This window comes from Onychostoma macrolepis, chromosome 07, assembly GCF_012432095.1.
Source record: "Onychostoma macrolepis isolate SWU-2019 chromosome 07, ASM1243209v1, whole genome shotgun sequence".
Classification (NCBI taxonomy): Eukaryota; Metazoa; Chordata; class Actinopteri; order Cypriniformes; family Cyprinidae; genus Onychostoma; species Onychostoma macrolepis.
In genome coordinates, this window is record NC_081161.1 from 46,156,598 (window position 1) to 46,181,706 (window position 25,109).

General features: G+C 37.4%; 1 protein-coding gene across 2 annotated transcripts in view; it reads left to right on the forward strand.

Moving 5' to 3' along the window:
* The window catches only part of LOC131544672 (uncharacterized), a 32,215-nt gene extending 29,373 nt beyond the window's left edge, over positions 1–2,842 (forward strand). For both annotated transcript variants that reach the window (XM_058783053.1, XM_058783054.1), the window contains 3 exons: positions 2,315–2,406; positions 2,475–2,571; positions 2,714–2,842. In XM_058783053.1, the coding sequence (XP_058639036.1) occupies positions 2,315–2,406; positions 2,475–2,571; positions 2,714–2,739 (215 nt within the window). In that variant the 3' untranslated portion in view covers positions 2,740–2,842. The remainder of the gene's footprint in view (positions 1–2,314; positions 2,407–2,474; positions 2,572–2,713) is intronic.
* Positions 2,843–25,109: the final 22,267 nt, after the last annotated feature.

Here is a 25,109-nt window from a genome sequence, read left to right on the forward strand (position 1 = left end):
GATGCGACCTCAATACATAAGCACCGTCCACATTACCAAAATACTTGTCCAGAATTTTACCCAGCCTCATCAGACAAGTTATATACTGCTCCAAATTCGGCAAAAACGTGGATATTTCACAGTTGTTACAATCACAGAGGAGAAAACTGGATCATCCGCTGAGTTGCGCAGCACCTTGTAATAACTGTCAGCAATGTCAGTTGTGGAAGTCGTAATGGTTAGAGAGTCGGACTTGTAATCCAAAGGTTGCGAGTTCGATTCTCGGGCCGGCAGGAATTGTAGGTGGGGGGAGTGAATGTTCAGCGCTCTCTCCACCCTCAATACCATGACTGAGGTGCCCATTGAGCAAGGCACCGAACCCCCAACTGCTCCCCGGGTGCCGCAGCATAAATGGCTGCCCACTGCTCCGGGTGTGTGTTCACAGTGTGTGTGTGTTCACTGCTGTGTGTGTGCATGTTGGATGGGTTAAATGCAGAGCACAAATTCCGAGTATGGGTCACCATACTTGGCCGTACTTCACTTCACTTCAATGCCCTCTGTGGCAAGTGTGAAGTTTGGCCCAGGTACATAGACCAGGATAACAGTAATTTGTAACAGTAATTTGTCTGGGCAAGTAATGTGGTCTAAATGAAAGAGACAATAATTCATAATCAGTTGAACAGTAGGTCCCATGTACCATACAATTTGTTGCGCGGCGGTCGCTGACAAACATACATAGTCCTCCTCTGATGGTTTTGGATGATTTCTGACTATCGCGGTCCAGTCGAATTAACGAATATCCCTCAAGGCTTATATTGTCAGACTCTGTTAACCATGTTTCAGTAATGCAGAGCAGATTCCTTCTCTTGTAATCTCGATCATATTTTATTAATGCTCAGAGTTCAGGCATTTTGTTCTTGAGTGAAAGAACATCAGTCAAGAGTTATTGTGGGCAGGGGAAAGCAGCTGCCGTGTCGTTTGAGCTGATTCCGAATTCTTCCTCTATAACTTCTTTTTTCTTTTCCTCAACGTTGTTTGTAGGGAATAAATAATTTAGATGGGAACTTCACAAAGGGAACTCGGCGGGAGTTTCATGTTATATCGAAGATTCAGTAAATCATCACAGCTGTAAATAATCAGTCCATCGTTTTTCAAACTTCCCAACTCCACTTCAGCTTCGAGTGCAAGAATACAATTGACAGCGCATTTTAAACTCCAGATTCAGACCAAGATAAATTTAACTCTTTCCCCACCAGCGTTTTTTTAAAAAGTTGCCAGCCACCGCCAGCATTTTTGATGATTTTCACCTAAATTTGACGGCCCTCAGAATATTTTCTGCTATGAATATAAGAACATATTATATATCAAAATAAAGAACCAAGTCTCTGCTTTTAAACAAAAAAAAAAAAAAACATTTTATTCTATCTTCATGTGTTCATGTTTTATCACCATTTGAATGCAGGTGGGTAACATCACAAATACAACATTTTGGACAAAAAACTGAGAAAAAGGCATTTTTATCAAAGTAGTGCATTTTCATGCAAAATACATTCAGATGTCATATTCTTTCACCTGTAAATAATTATATGAATAATTTAAATTGCATTGAATAAACAGAACAAACAGACACACACACACACACAAACATATACATACATATGATTATACACACACACACAGGCTACATACATACATATGCATACATATACTGTACATGCACGCACACACACACACACACACGCACACATATAGATAGATAGATAGAGCCCACACACACACACCCCTATTCAGATCGACGGATCGGTTATAACTACAGATGTTTCTGTGTCTGTAAATGCATCTCTCTCACTGACTACATCGTCCCGATCAGATTTAAAATGGCCAAAGCATGATCTACATAGGCTATGATCTATATATGATCTACATTTTCTCTGATCCTTCTATTTATGCCGATCATCTTCTATTCTCACCCTAAAGACCCGGAAGTCCCGTAACTCATTCAGGACATGCGCTAGGGCTTTCCTCACCGTAATACACCTAGAACACGGATTGCCGTAAAAACTCGTCAATGGCGGGGAAGCGTTGTCTCTTAATTGACGAGATATCTCGTCAATGGCGTTGAAAGAGTTAAAAAGCATATTTCCAAAAGTCTATAGATAAAATAACATAAAAACAAACTTAAACAGACACCAGCGTCTGGGTCAGCACTTGCGCATGCACCCTAAGCAATCGAATTTCATTGAAGTCACAATGCATTTTATGATTTATTTGCATTTAGCATTTTCGTTTCCCTTCTGTCCATGTATGTGTCCACTCTCATGTGTCACTCTTTTAGGTCCTGTACTGAAGAAGACCCTTGTGAGGATGAAACTGAAGTCCAATTTGAGTTTGTCTGAACCTGAAATGAGAGCCCAGCTCCTGTCACAGGTGAGAGAGGGAAACACACATACATCTAAGTGCACTGATAGCATTTTTAAGAGTTCTGCTCGTTTCAGCTTCAGTCTGCTCTGGAGGAACGAGGGTTTTCTGACGTAACGCTGCAATGGTCTCAACCGCCCAAAAAGGAAGTGATGCAGAAGAAAGCTGCACCAGGTGAGTGTGTTCATACAAATACTGGAAAACCTGAACGGAATGTTGACTTTTAAGTAAAAATCTAATTATTAAAATAAATCTGCATATATTACAAATAAAATGGAAAATGACATTTTATGATGTAATGAACTTTTATTTACAGCTCAATGTGCTGTAAGAAAGAGATGATGATGATGATGATGATGATGATGGGGAAACCTAAACTTCGGATCAGAACATCTTTCAGAAAATCTTATGTTCTTCATTTACCTGCTGGAATATTCTCCATCACTCAATGTTGATCACAATAAAGTTGTATGTGAAAATTGAAACTACTGATTCCTGAAACTTAATTTTGAAACATGCAAACTTATTTCTATTATAAGGCAAAATTATCTCCTCGTGAAACCAAACATCACGAACTCACACAAAACAGATGCCATGCAACAAAACAATAAACATTCTTGGTCCAGGAGGCTGGACCAAGATGGCGCATGCACACTTGCACTGTTGGTTGGGCTCCGTGCTTGTTGTGTTATTTTTAAAACGGTTTAGCTTTTCTTTATACAAGACTTTTTAAAGATAGGACCACAGAATTGGATAAAGACAAAGAAGTCATTTTTAAAAGAGACAATGCCATGAAAGACCGCACAAGCCAAACAATTATCTCCGGCGATTTGATCTACTATCCATCAGCTGTCTGGTACTACTCTGTATTCAAACCTCAGGATTAATGGTATCTGGAATTTCTGCTGCAAAGTTGCAACAGAATAAACAATATTGTTTCGCTTTTGGCAAACCACAAGTGAATGAGCAACAACTGAATTATTTTGGACATGGTCAGCTTGCTATTTATTGTTCCACCCTGAAATACAAATCAAGTGTCTTTACAAATACCAAATTGAACTCCAGTCGATTTAATATGGACTATTTACATAAGTCAATATACTTTTCTCTTTTGATCTTGTTGGCGGGAGATATATACAGCTTAATCCGGGCCCCCATACCTTGGCTCCTTTGTACAATCAGAGTAGTAATTGTTCATTTTGAGCAGTTTGGCCGTGAAATGGGCGTTGATTTGCTTGTGGATGGATCGGCAGGAGCTTCGGGCTGTCGGGATGAGGAGCTCGGACTGCGGTTTGCTGATCGGATTCTGCTGCGCGACTGCGTGGCCCAGGTGGATTGTGAGAGACTGTGCCCTGTAGCTGGTGCGTTGGTGGATGGATTTTGATGGCGGCAGGTTGGACTGGATCCTCGGGATGGTTTGGCCTTCAGTGTGGATTCGGTTGCATTGGAGAGTGGAGTGTGGGACGAGTTGGTTGGAAGTCCAGATCGCTGTTGTGTGTAGTGCGGAGCGGGACTTGGAGTGAAAACAACTAACAATGTGGCAGCTACTCTAAAGTGTTTTAGCAACAGCTCCAACCTCGAGAATGTCGCTAATGGTAAAACACATCTAAAATGTGATTCTTCTGAACAACATCAGAACTTTTTTTTTTTTGGAGGACATTTAAATATCAGAAGTCCTATTTTTAAATGTGATGCAATTAGAACTTTGCTAACTTATCTACTCTTGATTTTTTTTTTTTTTTTATGTTTAAGCGAAACATGGTTGCATGATAATATTTTAACTAGTATGGTTGATATTCCAGGATATACGTGTTTTATAAAAGATAGAGTTACAGGTAGAGGTGGTGGTGTATTAACATACGTTAAGGATTCATTTAAATCTAAAGAGATTCCATTATCTGAAAACGTTGTAGTAGAATCTCTGCGCATGAACGTTTCTCTTTCCCCGCGTATGGAATTGAATATTGTAGTATCGTACAACCCCCCTTCAGGATGTGCAGTTACGTTTTATGATAATATAGAATAATTATTTAAGAGTTTTACATGTAACTGAAGTACTTATTTTCGGAACTTTTTATATAAATTGGTTAGACAAATATTGCAGAAAAACGCTGAAGGATCGGACTTCAAAATATGATTATCAACAGATGATTCGTGGACCCACTCGTATTAGTTGGAAAACTCAAGCATTAATAGATTTGGTATTTATGAATAAACCTGAACATATAACAAAAATGTATAATTTAGTTTGTGGTTTGTCTGATCATAATATGGTATTAATAGCTAGAAAAATTTGATTAGTGAAAAAAAAAAAGGTTCACAATAAATATGATGGATTAATAAAATGTGAGATTCCCCAGAAAGACCAGGCTGAATCTGAGAAGGAATTAATGGCAGTAAGTTGGAATGAAGTATTACAACATAATCAAGTAAATAAATGTTGTGATGAATTTATGATTAATATTGGTCGTATTGTAGATAAATTTATTAAATGTTGTATGAAATTGCATAGAAAAATACAGCTTCCTTGGATAACGATATGATACATCAATTAATGAAACAGAGATCATGCCTTAAAGACTTTTCTTAAAACTAGACATGAAATAGATTTGCAGTTCTTTAAAGGACTGAAAAATCGAGTAACTAAGAAATTGTGTATCTCAAAATCAAATTATTACATTCACATATTATCTGAAGCAAAGGGAAATGGTAATATATATACAGTCATGGCCAAAAATATCATCACCCTTGGTAAATATGATCAAAGAAGGCTGTGAAAATTAATCTGCATTGTTAATCCTTTTGATCTTTTATTTTAAAAAAATTCACAAAAATCTAACCTTTCATTGGATAATAAGAATTTAAAATGGGGGAAAATATCGTTATGAAATAAATGTTTTTTTTTTGTTGTTGTTTTTTTTTCTCAAATACACGTTGGACACAATTATTGGCACCCCTAGAAATTCTTATGAGTAAAATATCTCTGAAGTATATCCATTCATATTCACAATTTTGAGCACTCCAGGGTGATTATGAACATGATATTATCCAGCCATGGCTTCCTGTTTCACAGAAATATAAATAGGAGGGAAAACAAAGCCCAAATTCCCTTAATCATCCATCACAATGAGAAAAAACAAATAATATATTTCTGATGTGCAGCAAAAGATAATTGAGCTTCACAAATTAGTGGCATGGCTTTAGGAAAAGAGCTAGAGCAGTGAAAATTCCCATTTCCACCATCAGGACAATAATTAAGAATTTACAATCAACATAAAATGTTAGAAACTGCCTGGAAGAGGACGTGTGTCTATATCGTCCTAATGCACGGTGAGAAGGAGAGTTTGAGTGGCTAAAGACTCTCCGAGGACCACAGCTGGAGAATTGCAGAAAACAGTTGAGTCTCGGGGTCAGAAAACCTTAAAAAAATTGTCAAACAGCACCTAAATCAGCACATGTTGTTTGGGAGGGTTTCAAGAAAAATTCTCCTCGCTCATCCAAAAACAATCTCCAGCATATTCAGTTATCAGACACGACTGGAACTTCAAATGGGACTGGCTTCTATGGTCAGTTGAAACTAAAAAATGAGCTTTTTAGCTGCAAACACTCAAGATGGGTTTGGTGAACACAGGGATAAAAAGTACCCCATGTGTACAATGAAATATGTACATTTGAAGACATCTGGACATACTTCTGGAAGTTCATTAATATAAATACTAAAAAGAATCGGGCACAAAATTGTTCCCTTAGGAATTCCTATATCAATATTTTGAGGAACTGACTTAACATTATTACAATTATTTATATCAACTGCCAGTAGTAATTGTAGCAGAATTAAAGTTTTAAGTTTAAAGAATTAAGTTTTAACTAAACACTAACACAAGTGGATATAACTCAAAAACAATTTATGGTATCCATATTAAAGAAGAAAAATGTAATAATTTGGTGGCTGAAGATGTGTAGGTTTTTTTTAGTGAACTTTGATCACTAATGAGCTTTGACAAACTGATGCTGTTTGTCTCCATTCATGCATTTTGATCTTTTTAAGCTTATTTATGGGGCTGTGTTATTTTATGATTTATTTGTTATTATGTCCACTTCCTGTAAATAACTGTGACCTGTGACCAACAGGTCAAAATGGTCACGCAACCATAACGCCAAGACCAAACTGGTCAGGTAGGCCAAACTGGCAACTAATGACGAACTGAGATCTCTGTACACTGTGTGCAGAATTATTAGGCAAGTTGATATTCTGGTCATATTTTTTTGCCAAGAAAATTTTACCAATTCCAAACCACATCAATCTTAATAACTACTATCGATTTTGTATTTAATCATTTCTAAGTTATATATAATTGTCCATGAAGGCTGAAAGTCAAAAACTCCTTATTTCAGGTGTGCTGAATTATTAGGCAGGTTTTCTTTTACAGATAAAATGAGCCAAAAAAAGAGATTGAACTCAGAGTAAAAGTAAAAAAATAAGTAATAATAATAATAATTATTAAATGCCCATGAGAAGGATGCAATACTAATGCAATAATAGAATTATCAAAGTTAAGGCATGACCATTGGGCAGCGAAATGCTCATTGGGTCAGCAGGGTCAGAAAAAAACAGGTGGAGAAGAAAAGACACGTTAACTGCACAAGAATTAAGGTGAAGAATTAGTTGAGAAACCATCAGGAACCATTTAGTCTCCAGCGCCACCATTTTCCAGAACTGCAACCTTCCTGGAGTCTCCAGAAGTGCAATGTGTCAGTTTCTCAGAGACCTTGCTTGGGTAAAAAATGCTCAAAAATAACCCTCACTTAATAAGAATAACATGCTGAAGTGTTGTGAAATACATGAAGACTGATTTTGTATAGGCTTTATGGACAGATAAGTTGAGAGTGACTCTTGAAGGACCAGCATCACATCCTCTTGTACCACTGTTTGAAGAATTGATCTTCCAGAATCTGGCAGTAAGTTTTAGGAGCTCATTTTAGTCAATCCTGCAAGACAAACTTTTTAGGATAGGAGATGGAATAAAAATGCACTGGACTCTGGTCAGGGGCTGGAGACTGCACGGACTTTGGTCAGAGGCTGGAGCCTGCACTGGACTCTGGTCAGAGGCTGGAGCCTGCACTGGACACTGGTCAGGGGCTGGAGCCTGCACTGGACACTGGTCAGGGGCTGGAGACTGCACGGGACTTTGGTCAGGGGCTGGAGCCTGCACTGGACTCTGGTCAGAGGCTGGAGCCTGCACTGGACTCTGGTCAGAGGCTGGAGCCTGCACTGGACACTGGTCAGAGGCTGGAGCCTGCACTGGACACTGGTCAGGGGCTGGAGCCTGCACTGGACACTGGTCAGGGGCTGGAGACTGCATGGGACTTTGGTCAGGGGCTGGAGCCTGCACTGGACTCTGGTCAGAGGCTGGAGTCTGCACTGGGCACTGGTCAGAGGCTGGAGCCTGCACTGGACACTGGTCAGGTAAGAGAACAGTGGTGAGTACAAAGGGGTAAATCCCACTTGACTTACTTCATTTACGAATTCTCTTCCCTGATCTGAGAGAATTCTCTGGGGACAGCCATGTCTATAAATTAGGGAACAGAGATGTCTCCCAACTTCAGCTGCTGTCTTTGTCTTTAAAGGAAAGGCCTCAACCCACTTTGAGAAGTAGTCTGCTGTTAGGATATATTGAAAGCCTTCTGCAGTTTCAGGTAATGGCCCAGTTAAATCGATTCCAACAAGCTCCCAAACCGCAGAAACCTATAAAATACAAAGTAGGTTAAGTCTGTCTGTGTATGTATGGTATGTATGTATGTGTGTGTGTGTGTGTGTGTGTGTGTGTGTGTATATTATTATAATGTTACTAGGTCAAATACATTTAGGTGTCTGCATCAAAAGAAATTTACAAAAGTGATCTTATATACATAGAAAGCACATTAAATGAAAGTAAAGTGTCAACTTTAATATTTTTAAATATGTTTTGGGAAAATAAAATGTCAAAATGTGGGTGAAATAATGTTCCATTGTTATTCAGTGTAACTTTTATATTTATGGAGAAAAAAAAAAATAAAAACAACATACTTATTCTGACCTGTAAATATTAAAATATATCAAAGAATAAGTGACCATACTAAATTGTATTGTGTTTTAATGATTAAAAACTTCTTGCTGATAAATGGGCAAAACCTAGGATAATGGCAAAGTTTAAAAATGTACAATTACAAGAAATTACTCTTTTAATATGTCATTAAATTATTATTTTTAAATATGCATGGCAAGATATAAACTATTGTTGCACTGAATGACATTTTATTCTGTCTTCTGTAGATCATGGTAAAAATGTGTATTTATTATTTATTTTATATATTATTTATGAATTTATTTAAAATGTATGATAGAAAAAAATAAAATGTTATTATATGTTATACGTATATGTTATATAATATAATAAAAAAAAAACTGTCTATTGTAATATACCTGTACATACAATTGTCAATTTGAATATTGTTATTCCCTGTTAACTTATTCTATCTTTATTCTTTTATTCTGTGTTTTTGTTCTGTCGCTGTCATTCTGTTGCACTGTGGAAGCTTCTGTCACGAAAACAAATTCCTTGTATGTATAAACATACCAGGCAATAAAGCTCATTCTGATTCTGATTAAATAATTTATTTTATTTTATCTATTTAATTTAACAGGACACATTTTAATGTATTCACAAAATACGTGTTTCGATGCTTGAAAACCAGCCCTTTTTTTTTCTTTGACCCTATACTGCACTTATTTACCTCAATGCACTGTAAGGTCTGCACACCAGTCAAAGGCTTTTCTACTTTTTGACATCACATTCCAGTACCTATCAGAAAGAAATATATACATACAAACATATATACATATACACACATATACAATATGTGCTGACACATAAACTAAAATAACTACATAAAATAACACATACCCAATTTTCAATGTCAACACACATGCCATACCAGTAAAATCTGGCACAGATGGCAGCACGTGTTTTACCAATCCCTGTGTGCCCACCAATTGGAGAGGAATGCAATTCTTCAAAGATCATCCTAGCTTCCTCTTTGGTTTTGATCACTCTTCTACTTCCATAAAAAAGTTCTCCATCTACATTAAAGTGAAACATGACTGAAGTACACTAAAAGGGCGTTTGGCATTGTTTGGCATTGTTGGAAAAGAAAGATCAATATAGCAATAAACATAATTGAAATTTTAAGTCAAAATAACTACCCTTTAGGTTGAATTTGAGTGCATATCTACGAAGGTTCTGCCTTCTGGACTTATCATACTCTGATGGGTACGCTCCCACTGACAGGAGCTTATACAGTGATTCCCACTTATCTTCCATACCTTAAAAAAAAAAAAAAAAACTGCTAGCTGTCTAGGTATAATAAAAATAACAGAAATAGTCAAAAACTTACCTTACATTAAAAATCCACGCGCGAGTAGTAAAAAAATTATGGGCGTGTTGTTCAGCGTGACAAAAATGACGCAATATCGATGTGCGCATGTGCGCAGTAAGCCCTGGTAGGAAAATATGACCGGTAGGATAAAATAGGCTTGTTTGAGATGCGCCTCGCCTCGCCTGGAATGTAGGCGAGAGCAGGCGGCTGCAGTGAGGGGAGGAGTGAAATAAGCGCAGTCAAGACTGACAGTTCTGAGCTTTAGAAGTGGAACAGATACCAGCGAGATCAAAGGCAGATATCACGTTATTCTCACTCATACACTTTGCTGCTGATAAACATGATATGATTTCAGTTCTGTTGCTTTATATGAATATAAATATGATGAACAAGACACTCAAAGTGCTTGCTATTTAATTTCATACGAAATGCGTAATTGTCATCCATTTCTACTTTAATACAAACGTGTATTTTAGATTTTTATTGAAATGTGGCAACAATCACATCTCACACAGAGATGGCATTGTCATAGTGTTTGGAAATATTCATGCATAATAATTTAGATACATAATCGCATTAAATCAGATTTAAAAAAATAAAACATTTTAGAAGAGAAGGCAGCATCACGGTTGTCTGAACCAATGAGCATTAAGCTGTGTTGTCAGTCAGTCGTTTCCCATCATGCTTTTGATCAGCGCAGTTGGTGGAGAGCTACTGCGCGCGACTGCTCAATCCGACACAGCCGCCTCACCGTCGCGAGAGCTTTTTGGCACAAGTCAGCATGACATCAGAGCAAGGCGGACATAACTCGGACACTTTTCTAACCGGCATGCACCTCGCGGTGATCACCGGTGATCGGTTCTGCGCAGATGTTGCTCATCTCAAACAAGCCTACTGTTGCTCTCCATCGACTGCGCTGATCAAAAGCATGATGGGAAAGGACTGACTGACGACACAGCTTAATGCTCATTGGTTCAGACAACCGTGATGCTGCGTTCTCTTCTAAAATGTTTTATTTATTTTTTTACCTGGTTTCATGTGATTATGTATTTAAATTGTGCATGAATATTCCCAAACACTATGACAGCGCGATCTTTGTGTGAGATATGTGATTGTTGTCATATTTCTATAAAAATCTAAAATAGGCTACATGTTTGTATTCAAGTAAAAATGACTGATAAATACACCTTTCGTATGAAATTAAATAGCAAGCACTTTGATAGTCTTGTTCATCATATTTAAATCATATAAAAGCAACAGAACTGAAATGACATCACATTTATTAGCAGCACAGCACATGAGTGAAAATAACGCGATATCTGCCTTTGATCTCGTTTGATCTGTTCCACTTCGAGAGGGCATAACAGTATAAGCTTTTTTAGTGTAGTCACACTGTTATGTTGATATAAAAAACACTGAATCATTTACCCACACTTTATTTGTAGTTTCAAGTTTTCAAGTTTCAAATTTATTCCAGGAATACGTGGCCTCTCGGCTCATAGTTCCACAAAATCATAATTACATGGCAGATAATCTTTTCTTTATTCCATGATATATATATATATATATATATATATATATACACAATGCCAATCTCCATGCATACCCCGAATCACAAACACTTGACACATCAATACAAACACCACCAACAAGAACAAGATCAAAGTATTTCTTATGCAAATCCTCATACAAGGAGCAATCATACAAAAAATGCTTCTCATTTTCTATCACAGAAATATTTGATGTTAACTTACAATAACTACAGATTATTTCTGCCATTGGTGTATTACTCATCTGCCTGTTTCTATAGCAAGATGATGACTTGAACATCTAAAAAGGAACAATGATCGTACCAGTTGCATGTTATACACAGACGCAATGTAGCTCTCTTGTATCAAAGACGACTTGCATTGTGAATATATATTTAACTTATAATTTTCCAAAACTGATGTATACCATGCTTCATGTGCTTTTTCTTTCAGTCGTTGGTTAAGAATAGCTGTAAATGTTCTTTATGTAAATGCACCTACACTTTGAGGCTCCCAAGCACTAGAAAAACCACAAAAGTACAGCAGAACTCTAATACAAGTAAACCATGTTTTTCTAACTACTTCATCTAATTGAAAAAGCATATTATAACATTTTCTTGGATAACAATGATTAGACATTGACACTAGTTTTATACAATACATGATAAACCTATTCATAGAAGAAGTGGACAATACAAAAGTTAGTACCCTATATGAAATGTTGAAATTTATTCTTGAACAGATGGTGCTGTATTAAGCAGTATCTAAAAAGTGTTTCTGTTGCTCATAAAAACGTTTCTGTGTATTTGACAAATATTGTATTTAATTCACTTTATCGTGATGCAAACACAGTCTGACTTGACGTCTCCACTTTTAATTCTGCCCCGACTGCAAGCGGCTTCTCTCGCCAGCCGGTGGCAGGCTAGTATAGTTCATCTCGAAAAAGCCTGATATCTTTGTGTGTGTGTGAGAAGCCGTCTCTCTACTCATACATGGCCTGTGTGGAATTGTTGTGTTGTTGACAATAAACCAACAATTACCAGCACTTGTTTCCATGGATATGTCTACTCTTACATGTTGAGAAAATAAACTGGAAATATGAGATCAATGACTGAATAAGTTTTAATTGACTCACCATTCCGGTAGCAATAGCCAAACCAGCATAATATTCCTTCCAATTTTCTACAATTACCGTGTGGAATGGAAGGATGCCAGATGGAGGGATAGTACCTATGAGATGCCGTAACCACAGCTGTTAAATAAATGTTTATTTAGTCATCTTTATTTCCTACAAATACAAAAGCAACAGTTATTCTTTTTCTTTTTGGATTTTAAAATTCTTCCAATATTTGACCATCTCCTCTTCATCTGTCAGTGGTGCTGGTGCAGGTTCTCCCCCCTTTTTGTGAGCCTCTTCCTTTCTTGCTGTTGACTGAGTACAAGTCTGTAGTTAATTTTATTACTCTAATTAAGAAATGTAACAGGTTGGATTAGAGAATATTTAATTATGTGAAAAGAGTGTTAGACTATGTGGAAAAATCTGCAGTGCATTGAAATAGACACTGAATGATATTTAATGTCAAATGTTTGAAAAGTCATTTAGCCTACACCCATGAACATTTTATGCTTAAATCCTTACCTTGATTGAATTGTGTTTTTATACTTCATTTTTAGCTACTGCCATGTTCTTGTTTATTATTTCTGTCTTTCTCCTTTTTCTTTTTTTGCCATGGGATACCATTAAAAATAATATTAGTTCAATAATTTACAGTTTTCACCTCTGATAATATAACAGTAATTCTTAATAACTGTTAGTAACTTAATAAAACTTACACAGTGACTTAGAAGTACACAGACAACTTTTTGTTGGGTGCTGTTGCCATGGTGAATCTTAATTTTGGAGCTCCACTGATCGTGACTTTTCATAGTTGTGGTGGACGCTCTAAACTCAGAGTCAACGTGCTCAGAGTTGAATGAACTAACACTTTCCAGTCATTCTGAAACCGAAAACTCAGTTTCCCATCTCACTTTCCCAGTCAACTCAGAGTTCAAGTTTAAACTCAGAGTTGGTTGAACCTCCCTATTGAAACAGGCCCCAGATGTTTCCTTCAACTCAAAATACAGAACACAATGTGTAAACAAATATTGTTTAAAAAAATGAAAGTTGGGTTTCTGAGAATTTAGAGCTCGTGTGGGTTGTATTTATTTGCATAATTTGCATTATGATGTTTGTTTTTCCCTTCAGGCAGTGATAAGACTGTTTGCAAAACAAATGATGCTGCCTTAGTAGATGTACCTATATTCGTCATATAAAATGTATTCTACAACCCGAATTCTGGAAATATTGGGACATTTTTAAAATTTGAATAAAATGAAAACTAAAAGAATTTCAAATCACATGAGCCAATATTTTATTCACAATAGAACATAACAAATGTTTAAACTGAGAAATTCTAAAATTGTATGCACAAAATGAGCTCATTTCAAGTTTGGTGCCTGCTACAGGTCTCAAAATACAGTAGTTGAGACGGGGCATGTTTACCATGGTGTAGCATCTCCTCTTCTTTTCAAAACAGTTGAAGATGTCTTGGCATCAAGGTTATGAGTTTCTGGAGTTTTGGTGTTGGAATTTGGTCCCATTCTTGCCTCATATAGGTTTCCAGCTGCTGAAGAGTTTGTGGTCATCTTTGACGTATTTTTCGTTTAATGATGCGCCAAATGTTCTCTATAGGTGAAAGATCTGGACTGCAGGCAGGCCAATTCAGCACCCAGACTCTTCTACTATGAAGCCATGCTGTTGTAATAGCTGCAGTATGTGGTTTTGCATTGTCCTGCTGAAATACACAAGGCCTTCCTGAAATAGAAGTCGTCTGGAGGTGAGCATATGTTGCTCTAAAACCTTATATATCTTTCAGCATTCATAGTGCCTTCCAAAACATGCAAGCTGCCCATACCTTATGCACTTATGCACCCCCATACCATCAGAGATGCTGGCTTTTTAACTGAACGCTGATAACACGCTGGAAGATCTCCCTCCTCTTTAGCCCGGAGGACACAGCATCCGTGATTTCCAACAAGAATGTCAAATTTGGACTCGTCTGACCATAGAACACTTTTCCACTTTGAAACAGTCCATTTTAAATGAGCCTTGGCCCACAGGACACGACGGAGCTTCTGGACCATGCTCACATATGGCCTCCTTTTTGCATGATAGAGTTTTAGTTGGCATCTGCAGATGGCACGGTGGATTGTGTTTACCAACAGTGGTTTCTGGAAGTATTCCTGGGCCCATTTAGTAATGTCAATGACAGAATCATGCCGATGAGTGATGCAGTGTAGTCTGAGGGTCCAAAGACCACGGGCATCCAACAAAGGTGCCAACTTTTTTGAGACCTCTAGCAGGCATCAAATTTGTAATTAGCACCTTTAGTGGATAAAAGTGTAACAATTTTTAGTTTAAACATTTGTTATGTTCTCTATATTCTATCGTGAATAAAATTGGCTCATGTGATTTTCTTTTAGTTTTCATTTTATTCAAATTTAAAAAAACGTCCCAACATTTCTGGAATTCGGGTTGTAAATGAAGTTACGTGCATTTCTCCCTCTTGGATAAACACATCTGCGAGATATCAGATTAAATAATAATAATAATAATTATTATTTTTATTATTATTATACAGGGAGTGAATTTATTTCCTTAAATTAATTCTGAGGCCAAAACTCAGGAACTCTCCCAAAGACAGATGCCATGCAATAAAGCCATAAAACTAATCTGGGGAAGAGATCTCCAAAGACAACAAACAGCACCACTCCCCTTGTCAATTTACGTTAATTTTCTCCCCCCTGCCCTATCTGCCTCTCCCTCCTTCCCCCCCGGGCATGACGTAGAAGTGTCAAGAACTCAAGTTGCCAGACTTACAAACTGAATTTATTATATCTTAAGAATTAATGATCTTAACCCTTTCATGTTTGGTATCATTTTAAAGGTCTCTGTGCGATGGGTAAATTGGTCTCAATTTCAAAGTAGTCACTTGTATTATGAGAAATATTGAAAACTTAAGTTAACTCTGTACTTCTGTGGTAGGCAGTCTCCTTTCAAAATCTGATAAACGTTACTCTGCACCAGGTTTGACAATTTGGGGCACGACAGCAGCTCCTACAGAGGCTTCTCATTCCCCATACACAGATGTAATCTGTGGGGGGCCGAAAATAAATGTTTATGGCCCTTTTGTTCTGGTAGTATTTAAGGGAAAGTTGCAAATCAGTCATTGATTCTGTTGCCAGATCAGCGCATAGTGTGAATTATATTTCATATGCTCCATACTATGTATCTTCCTAAAGTCAGGTAAATATTTTACTCCTAGATTCATCTTTGAACAACTGATGTTATGTATTTTTTTATATATATATTTGAATTGGCTTCTTATTGTTTAATTATGCAATTGGCATGACACGTTTTTACCTGACTAATAATAAATTGTTATATTTGATTTATTCTGAACTGTCCTGAAATCATTATGACTATTAGACTGTGAGGAGGCTTTTGTTACCGCAAATCTACGGCCAGGATACATCAAACTGAAGGCTCATGAATGAACGGAGCAGTAGGCACGTCATCGGAGACCTCAGATTTCTGTCTATCACTGGTGATTGCAAGTTGTACGGGAAAGGACTAAATGAACTACACTTTTTGTCATAAGCAAGCAGCAGGCGGCAGACAAAACAGGTGTTAGTCTACCTACACCCTCTGACTAGCATCAGACCGGTGAGGCCAGTTTGTGTCCCTGAGATCTACGCAAAACCCGGGCCGTGAGACTTTGTGCGACATTAGGTCACCAGTGAACGGATGATTGAAAATTTGGGATGTCTAGAATAATCAAATATCTAAATTAATATACAATCGATGTCTGTGATCAATTTTTACTTATAAATATTGTCTAAATTTAATGATCACTTGAAATTGGAGTCAGATCAAGCACGGAGTTAGACTAAAACTGAAACTAAATCCTGATAAATTCAGAAGCGCAAGTAAAAGACCGAATGTGCATTAAACCTTCGACCAGGCCGCTGGATTCCGTTGTTTGAACTAGCGGGTGGATCCTTACAGTTATAATTCATTACATTTATATACCGCTTTTCTGCTTTTCTAAGCACTCAAAGCACTCTATTGTCAGGGGGTATCTCCTCATCCACCACCAGTGTGCAGCATCCACCTGGATGATGCGACAGCAGCCATAGTGCACCAGAACACCCACCACACACCAGCTTATTGGTGGAGGGGAGACAGAGTGATGAAGCCAATCAGCAGATATGGGGATTGTTAGGAGGCCATGATGATCAAAGGCTAATGGGCAAATTTGGCCAGGATGCTGTGGTCACACCTCTACTCTGTTCGAAAGACATCCTGGGATTTTTAATGACCGCAGAAAGTCTGGACCTCGGTTTAAAGTCTCATCCAAAGGACGGTGCTTGTTGAGAGTATAGTGTCCCCATCACTATTCTGGGGCATTAGGACCCACACAGATCACAGAGTGAGCACCCCCTGCTGACCTCACTAACACCTCTTCCAGTAGCAACCTAGTTTTCTCAGGAGGTCTTCCATCAAGGTACTGACCAGGCTCAGCCCTGCTTAGCTTCAGTGGGCAACCGGTCTTGGGCTGCAGGGTGTATTTTTACATAATTTTGTAAATTATGTAAAAATAATTTACAGACCCCAGAATGTTCGATCAGGATTCACCTGCTCCACATCCATCACACTTAACACTGGCGTACCACAGGGCTGTGTGCTAAGCCCGTTTCTCTACTCCCTCTTCACCTCCGACTGCAAGCCTGTGTATGGATCTAATTCCATCGTCAAGTTTGCAGACGACACCACGGTGATTGGCCTCATCAGTAACAACGATGAGACTGCCTATAGGGAGGAGATCCAGCACCTGGCCACATGGTGCACTGAAAATAACCTGCTCCGGACCAGGACCAGCAGATTAAAGAACAGTTTCTTCCCCAGAGCTGTCTCTTTACTGAACTCTAACCCCCGTTGATCCACTTCCTCATATATTGTTAACTCTTCTCTCCTACCTCACATCGGCCTTATTTGCACTACTGAATGTAAATTTTTATTACAGTAACAACTGTTTACTTTTGTATCTTGCACTACCATACCTAAATTGGACTATGCTCATTTGCACTGCCGACTGTTGTTTACATTATCAATGTTTACATTAACATTTTGCACCGTATGTCTAGTTGTAATATGCAATCACTTCCACTGCACTTTTACACCTTGTTTATAGTAATAGTCATCTGTATATATATTATATTGATAGTACATATCACCTGTAAATTCTGTTCATAGTAATAGCCATCTGTATATTTATTCACTATACATATTCATCTGTAAATTCTGTTTATATTAATAACCATCTTTCTATATATATTTATACTAGTGGTGGGCCGTTATCGGCGTTAACGTGCTGCGTTAACGTGAGACTCTTATCGGGCGATAAAAAAAATATCGCCGTTAACTATACTATATCTATACTACGCAAACTATGATGACTTTCACCTTGATATTTTAGCGCGGATGTATACCTAGCTGAATTGCACTGTAGGGGGCGAGAGCGAGTCTTCGAACCTGTGTGTATGCGTGCTAACATGGATGCAGCTATGAAGCCGCCGGGTTTGCTTCAGGGAAAATTTATTTTTAAGAAGCTTCCCAATGGAAATCGCCAAGTCATTTCTGTCTCTACATTACATGGTCGCGCTCTCTGTATCGCGCGCACAGCGGAGTTCCGCCCCGGTTCGCACACACACACACACACACACACACACACACAAACAAACAAGCGTGGCGCACACACAAGTGAGCACACTCCCACTCCTATTTGTAAATATTAAGCCGCAAAACGTCTATTTAAATATGACTTCTGTGTGTCTCTGTGTTAATGTATGGCGCAGACGCACGGGTTTGTTCACTACTCATACAGAAGACCGCGCGACGCTTGCGGCGATATTAACGTCTGTCGTCTCCCTAAATGAGGACGTAAATACACGAACAACATCTCCAGAACTGCTCTGAGAGTCACTTCATGAGCATTCGAGCGTTTCATTTGAGAAAAACTATCCTCACGGCAACCCGTCAAAATAAAAGTTCGGTTTCACTTGAAGACATTGGGCAGAACGTAATAGGCTACTACTACTAAAACTATTAAAACCTTATCTTTAAGGAATAATCATACAATGTCTTCAATGTTATTATCAATATTAAATTCTTGATGACTGCTAGTTGTTTACTACTAGAACTTATTCTGATCTACTTGGCAGAATTCAAATGAGCCATTTTAATCTAGATTAATCTAGATTAATTCCAAGATTACAGTGAGATTAATCTAGATAAAAAAAATAAATCTATGCCCACCACTAATATATATATATATTCAGTACATATCCTTGTCCTGCACTTATTCAACCATTGTATATCCTGCACTTGCTGCTATTGCACTTCTGGTTAGACCTAAACTGCATTTCGTTGCCCTGTACCTGTACTTGTGTAATGACAATAAAGTTGAATCTAATCTAATCTAATCTAATCTAAATGTAGTATTTTTACATATAATTTTGTTTCTACAGTATATTGTGTAATATATACAGCATGTATGTGTGTGTTTGGAATAGTACATACATATAGTTAGTAAAATTGTGATACTACTATACTTCAGAATAACATTACAAATCAAAAGGCAATCCAAACATATTTACAAAAATATTTTTATTATCACATTTTAAAATATTTTTGTACTGTGTTTGCTACCCAGAGTACAGTGCATCAACAAATTACAGCCATGAAAACATTTTAAGTGTGCAAGAATATAAATGAAACAAACACATACATCTTGAGGGCTGGATTGGGAATCACTGTCCTAAGAAAGAACATGATTTATCTTAAAACTATCTTAAAACTTAGCAAAAACAACAAGAATTGTCTCACAACAATTGACCCCAAATGTAGGGCATGTGGGTGGTGGCAAACAGGCCACTGACCCTGTCTGTGAAGTCCTCCATTTAAACATAATTTTGGACTGAATGAAGCTGTTGACATGCAGAGCTGATGACCATCACTCTGCACCACCGTCCTGATCTTCTGCTCACTCCCTGTCTGCCAGTACATTTCTTCCCATCAGTGGTGAAACTGAAACACAGTCATGAAACACACAAAGACAAAACCTGTTATCCACAGCACCAATAAAGATGAACAGACAGCATAGGGAAAATAGTGAATGAAAATTATGCAGCATAGATGAAAAATAAATAAATAAATACAGTTGAAGTCAAAAGTTTACATACACCTTGCATAATCTACAAAATGTTAATTATTTTACCAAAATAAGAGGGATCCTACAGAATGCATGTTATTGTTTATTTAGTACTGATCTGATTAAGATATTTCACATAAAAGATGTTTACATATAGTCCACAAGAGAAAATAATAGTTGAATTTATAAAAATGACCCCGTTCAAAAGTTTGCATACACTTGATTCTTAATATTGTGTGGTTACCTGAATGAGTTTTTTTTTTTTTTGTGATAGTTGTCCATGAGTCATGACTCATGAACAACTATCACTAAAAACAAACAAACAAAAAAAACCAGCTGTGGATCATTTTCTCTTGTGGACTATATCTAAACAACTTTAATGTGAACTATCTTAATCAGATCGTTATGTGATGTTATGTGAGAGTGAACTGGGTCAAAATACAATAAGTTAAACATTCAATGTGATGATATATTATTTGAAGATGTATGTATCATGGCCAAATAGTTATTTTAAAGTATATACATCCTGTAAATTATGTAAGTTAAGTTTACAATACTTTACATACAGTACATTTAAAGGAAGATGTGAATAGTTTCTAGAAATAAAAATTCCAGAAATTAATTTTGAACTTTCTGTATTTGATTATTCTTTCTTACTAAGTTCTTAGAAAGTCCAGCCACTATCAATCACAACAATTACAGATGATTAAGCATATACATCGTCAGTTTGTTGTTTTACACACAAGCACACAGACATTATTTCATAGTTGTGAGATGCATAAGAAATCTTTAGACACGTAACACAAACCATAATCCATAACAACAAAAGACAATACTTTATTTAACCTTTTCTGAAGTGTGTGCTGCAAACGTGAGCATTTTTGACAATCGTTTCTGTCCAGTCCGCTCGTTTTATCGCGTTTAAACACAGCCGTCGTAAGTTTTTTGTCTGGGAGTGGCAGCAGGTATGCATTAAAATTTCAAATTGGAGCCTGTACTACATAGATATGCATCCAACATCACAACAAGATGATATTTTAAGCTCCTTGTGTAGCCGAATCTGCGCTGGTTTTAATGGGCCGCCTCCAGTTTTCCCTTTGTTTTGCCTCCAGCTAGCGCGGTGACGTAATCGTGACGTCGGCGCAAAAAGGGTCTATGGGCGAATTCCAAACAGAAGTGAGCATCCCTATGACCTACTCCCTTTGAAGGGCAGAGCCCTTGAAGTGTGTTCTTTAAGGGTGTAGGGCATTACTGACTCGTATAAGCGTTTGGAACTCCCTTGGTGAAGGGAATGATGGACAAAATGTTTCCTTGACAACGCTGCGCGTGCGTGCAGCATTCAGCGCTCCAACAATTGTTGCAAATAAATATTTCTTCTTATTGTTATTATTTTATTCAAATATTGTCTAACTGTGTCTTATTTACTATTAAACTTTTTCAAACTAAACTTGCTTAAACTCGCTAACAATACAGTCTTAAATCATATTTTTATCACTGACGAAAATATTTTGTATTACATAAAAATAAAGAAAAAATTAATTAGGTTATTCTACTTACGTTTGTATGTAAAGTCAAAATAAACCCCAACTTTGCTTTAAAATGCATCTCAAGATCTCCTAAGTGAAGATCATATAATCACAAACGGAAATCACTTCCGTGAAGTGACCATCGCATGTTCCCTTCACTAACGGACTTCTGGAAGGACCCTTCGTGAAGGGAATCAGTTGCTCACTTTCGTTTGGAACGTTCCTACAAATGGTGTCCCCTTCTCGAAGTGCCCTTCAAGGGTGCAAAAAAGCCATTTGGAATTCGCCCTATATAACCTCTGGTTCTTTCGCGGGCTTTGCACATGAGGTGTAAAATAGTTAAAGTTACATTTATATCTAATGATTGATTTTTTTTTTTTTTTAATAATCTGAGATGTAGGCTACATTTAAGTCATTACCTCATGTTATATTTTCCCTGGCAAAAAAAAATTAGACACACACACGCATGTTTGTTTTTGTGAAAAGTGGGGACATACCATAGGCGTAATGGTGTTTATACTGTACAAACTGTATGTGCTATTGCCGTACACCAACCCTACACCTAACCCTACCCCTTACAGGAGACTTTGTGCTATTTCAGATTTTCAATACACTCCATTCTGTGTGATTCATAAGCGTTTTGAAAAGTGGGGACATGGAGTAATGTCCTGAAAAGTCACCTTCTCCTTGTAATACTTGTCATACTCTTCTCATTATACAAACCTATGTCCTGATTTGTCACAAAAACGCAGTAGCCCCTCACTGCAGAACAAAGATCCAGGGGGCGGGGTTGGATCCACATCCAGGGGGTGGAGACAGGTAGGTTTAGGTTTAGGTAAATGTAAGGTGGGAGGAGTTGGATCTAGATCCATCCACACCCCCTGGATCTTGTGTTCTGCAGTGAGGACCATCTCCAAACGTGCACACATACACACACACACACACACACACACACACAAATATATTGTTACAGTTATTAATAATAAAGTTTCACTCACTGATTTCAGAAGATGGCAGCAGAGAATCACTTATTGGCTCATTCTACCCACTAGCCTAAGTTTTGCTGTGGTACATTTATTTGGACATAATAAAATCCCTATTATAACATCAGAAATCATATTTTGTAAAAGTTTACCACCTCTTACTGAGGTATCAGTTTTTGCAATCACACACAGTCAAAAAGTGTCAATTTAGAGGAAGGGAACATTTTTAAATGATAAGCAAAATCTATTTGAGGTCAGCCTAAAAATTAATAGAAATATTAATTAAAATAATAATAAAATTGATTAAATAACTCTGACAGGCAAAAGGTTTGACAACTCTAAAGCGTTTTGTTTAAAAATATATATTTTTGTAATTTTATAATTCAGCCTAATTGATTGATTGTCTGTGTACAGGTTTATTTTCCATTGTGGGGACCAAATATTCAGATAAGGAGCAAATAAGGAGTAAAACCTGAATTTTTGACATTTTAGGACTGAGACTTCTGGCCCACAGTCGGGTTGAATGTGGCTAAATGTGCCGTTTCTCAACCAGAATCGGGCCAGATCCACAGAACCAAAACCTAGCCAAATCTGGCAACCATTACTGGGCCGGACCTGGCTCAATTCTAGCAAGCCGCTGCCAGCACTCAGCCGCATTCGGCCCGATTCCGCTGGCTACCTGGGATGCTGGTGACCAGCATGGGATGCTGATGAGATGCTGGTGACCAGCATCACCAGCAAGACCATGCTAGTTGACCAGTATCACCAGCAAGACCATGCTGGTAGACCAGAATTGTCTTGCTGGTCCACCAGCTAAACCAGCACCAAACCAGCATATACCAGCATAGACCAGCATAAACCAGCATGGGAATTATGCTGGCCTATGCTGGTTTTTCCAGCAGGGTAGAGACAGATTATTGTTTTAAGGTAATATCCCTTTTGTTTGAACTCTAAAGGCCTTTATCGATCACCTCAGACTCCATTGACAAACACGATAATTTTTACCTCGCATACCACAATAAAGTAAGCTTCGTTCAAACTCCACAGAAACAAAATAAAACTCACCAAAACGGTCTGGGTTTGTCTTTCTGCAGTTTCTTACTCTAGTTTTGATCGAAATTAACCCTACACTAATTCACTAGATGACAAAATGTCAGGAGAGCAGCGGGTGAAAGAGCGCGTAACTTAACTCACAAACAGCTTTGAGGGAGATTATTAACGTTCACTGGCTAAGCTTGCGGTTTCATAACACATTAAAAATCATGTAAGCTAGAATAAAAACATATAATAATCAAATTAACTTACTGAGCTTGCATAAATCCTCTGTTCTGCGTCTCTCTCCGGTCAGCAGCAGCTGTGTTGTCTGTGATGTGACGTCAGGTGGTGCACTATTTACAGCAGTCCTGCCCCTTGTATTACAGTCAGGCTACAGCAAGGTTACAGCAGTACTAAAATATACTGTAAAATATTCCTGCCAAGACAAAATTACCCAGAATGCAATATAAATTACAGTATTTTACTGTAATGGCTAAATGTGGTATTGTACTGTAGGTTTTTACAGTAGTGTGCTGCTAAATCTACAGCGATTTCTAACAGTGTAGCTATCTTTGTTCAGTCTGTAAATTGTCAAAATTGACAGTGTGACAGAAGCACGCAGAGAGATTCTTCTCCAGTCGCATCGCCAAAGGGAACATACTGTGATGTGCCTTGACACTGGAACATGTGGGGAAATGCAATAGATACTTTATAATTCATTTTAGTTCAGTGCCACATACATGTATAAATGAAGATGGAAACATTTAATGATCTTCCAATGGCTCACTGGAACTGGTACACTGTAAAAAATTTCCACTTATTTCAACTTAAAAATGTAAGTTTTGTAGCTGCCTTAAATTTTTAAGTATAAAAAATTACAAATACAAGTCATTTCAACTCACTTTGTAAAATCCTGACTGGCCCTGAACTGCTCTCTGTAAGTTGATTGGACTTTTCAGTATTAGTTGTTTCAACTAATCATGTCAAGTTAAAAAAAAAAGTAATCACTTTTGAACCTCAACAATGGTGACCATATAAAAAAAATAAAAATAAATCATGCAGCAATGCATGCTGGGATCCATGGATGAGTTTTGTACTATGCTAGTACCCAGCATGCATTGCAGCATGAATTTTCTTTTTTTTCTTGTTTCATAATGGTCACCATTGTTGAGGTTCACAAGCTGATTCTTGATGTCTGTGTGAGTCTAGTTGCTACCATAGATTAAAACTTTCTGTGGACAAACTGTTTGGAAAGTCCTTTCTATTAACTGACGGTCACAGAACCAGTGGCTCTTAGAATCACTCTTACTATAATCAATACAACATTCTTTTAATCAGAGATTAGACACACAATGAGATCAGTTCGCTAACAGATGATTGTCATTATAAACATATAACAACCAACTACTGATCATTTTCTCTGGGCTTTTGAGTTATAACAAATATGTTTGAGGAACACATGGTTACAACAACCAGAGAAAAAGAGGAGGGAAAAAAAAACTAAAACAGAAGTCAAGGGTCAAGAGCCAATCTAAAGCAGACACTGATCTCTAACATGGTTACTTCAAATGAAACAATAAATCAACATCTAAACCTTAGTTAATTCTCAATATTATTCAACATCTTATTAATTCTCAATAAGATCTTTTGTAGATGTCTGACAGAAATAAAGTCAGTCTGATTATTAATAAGTGGAGCTGGTGATGCTGTTTGTGGGGTTGTTTAATCAGGTCTTGAGAGATTTAGTGTATTTTATTTCAATTGATTTCATCTAAGGCTGTGAGTAAAGTTAGTTCTTCTTGTGTTTCTTTTTCTTCAGTGATTATGTTTGTTAACAGCAAGTGTTCATCACTAATGCTCAATTATTACTCAATCACTTAATTGCAATGTATATCTTATTTTAGTTAACTC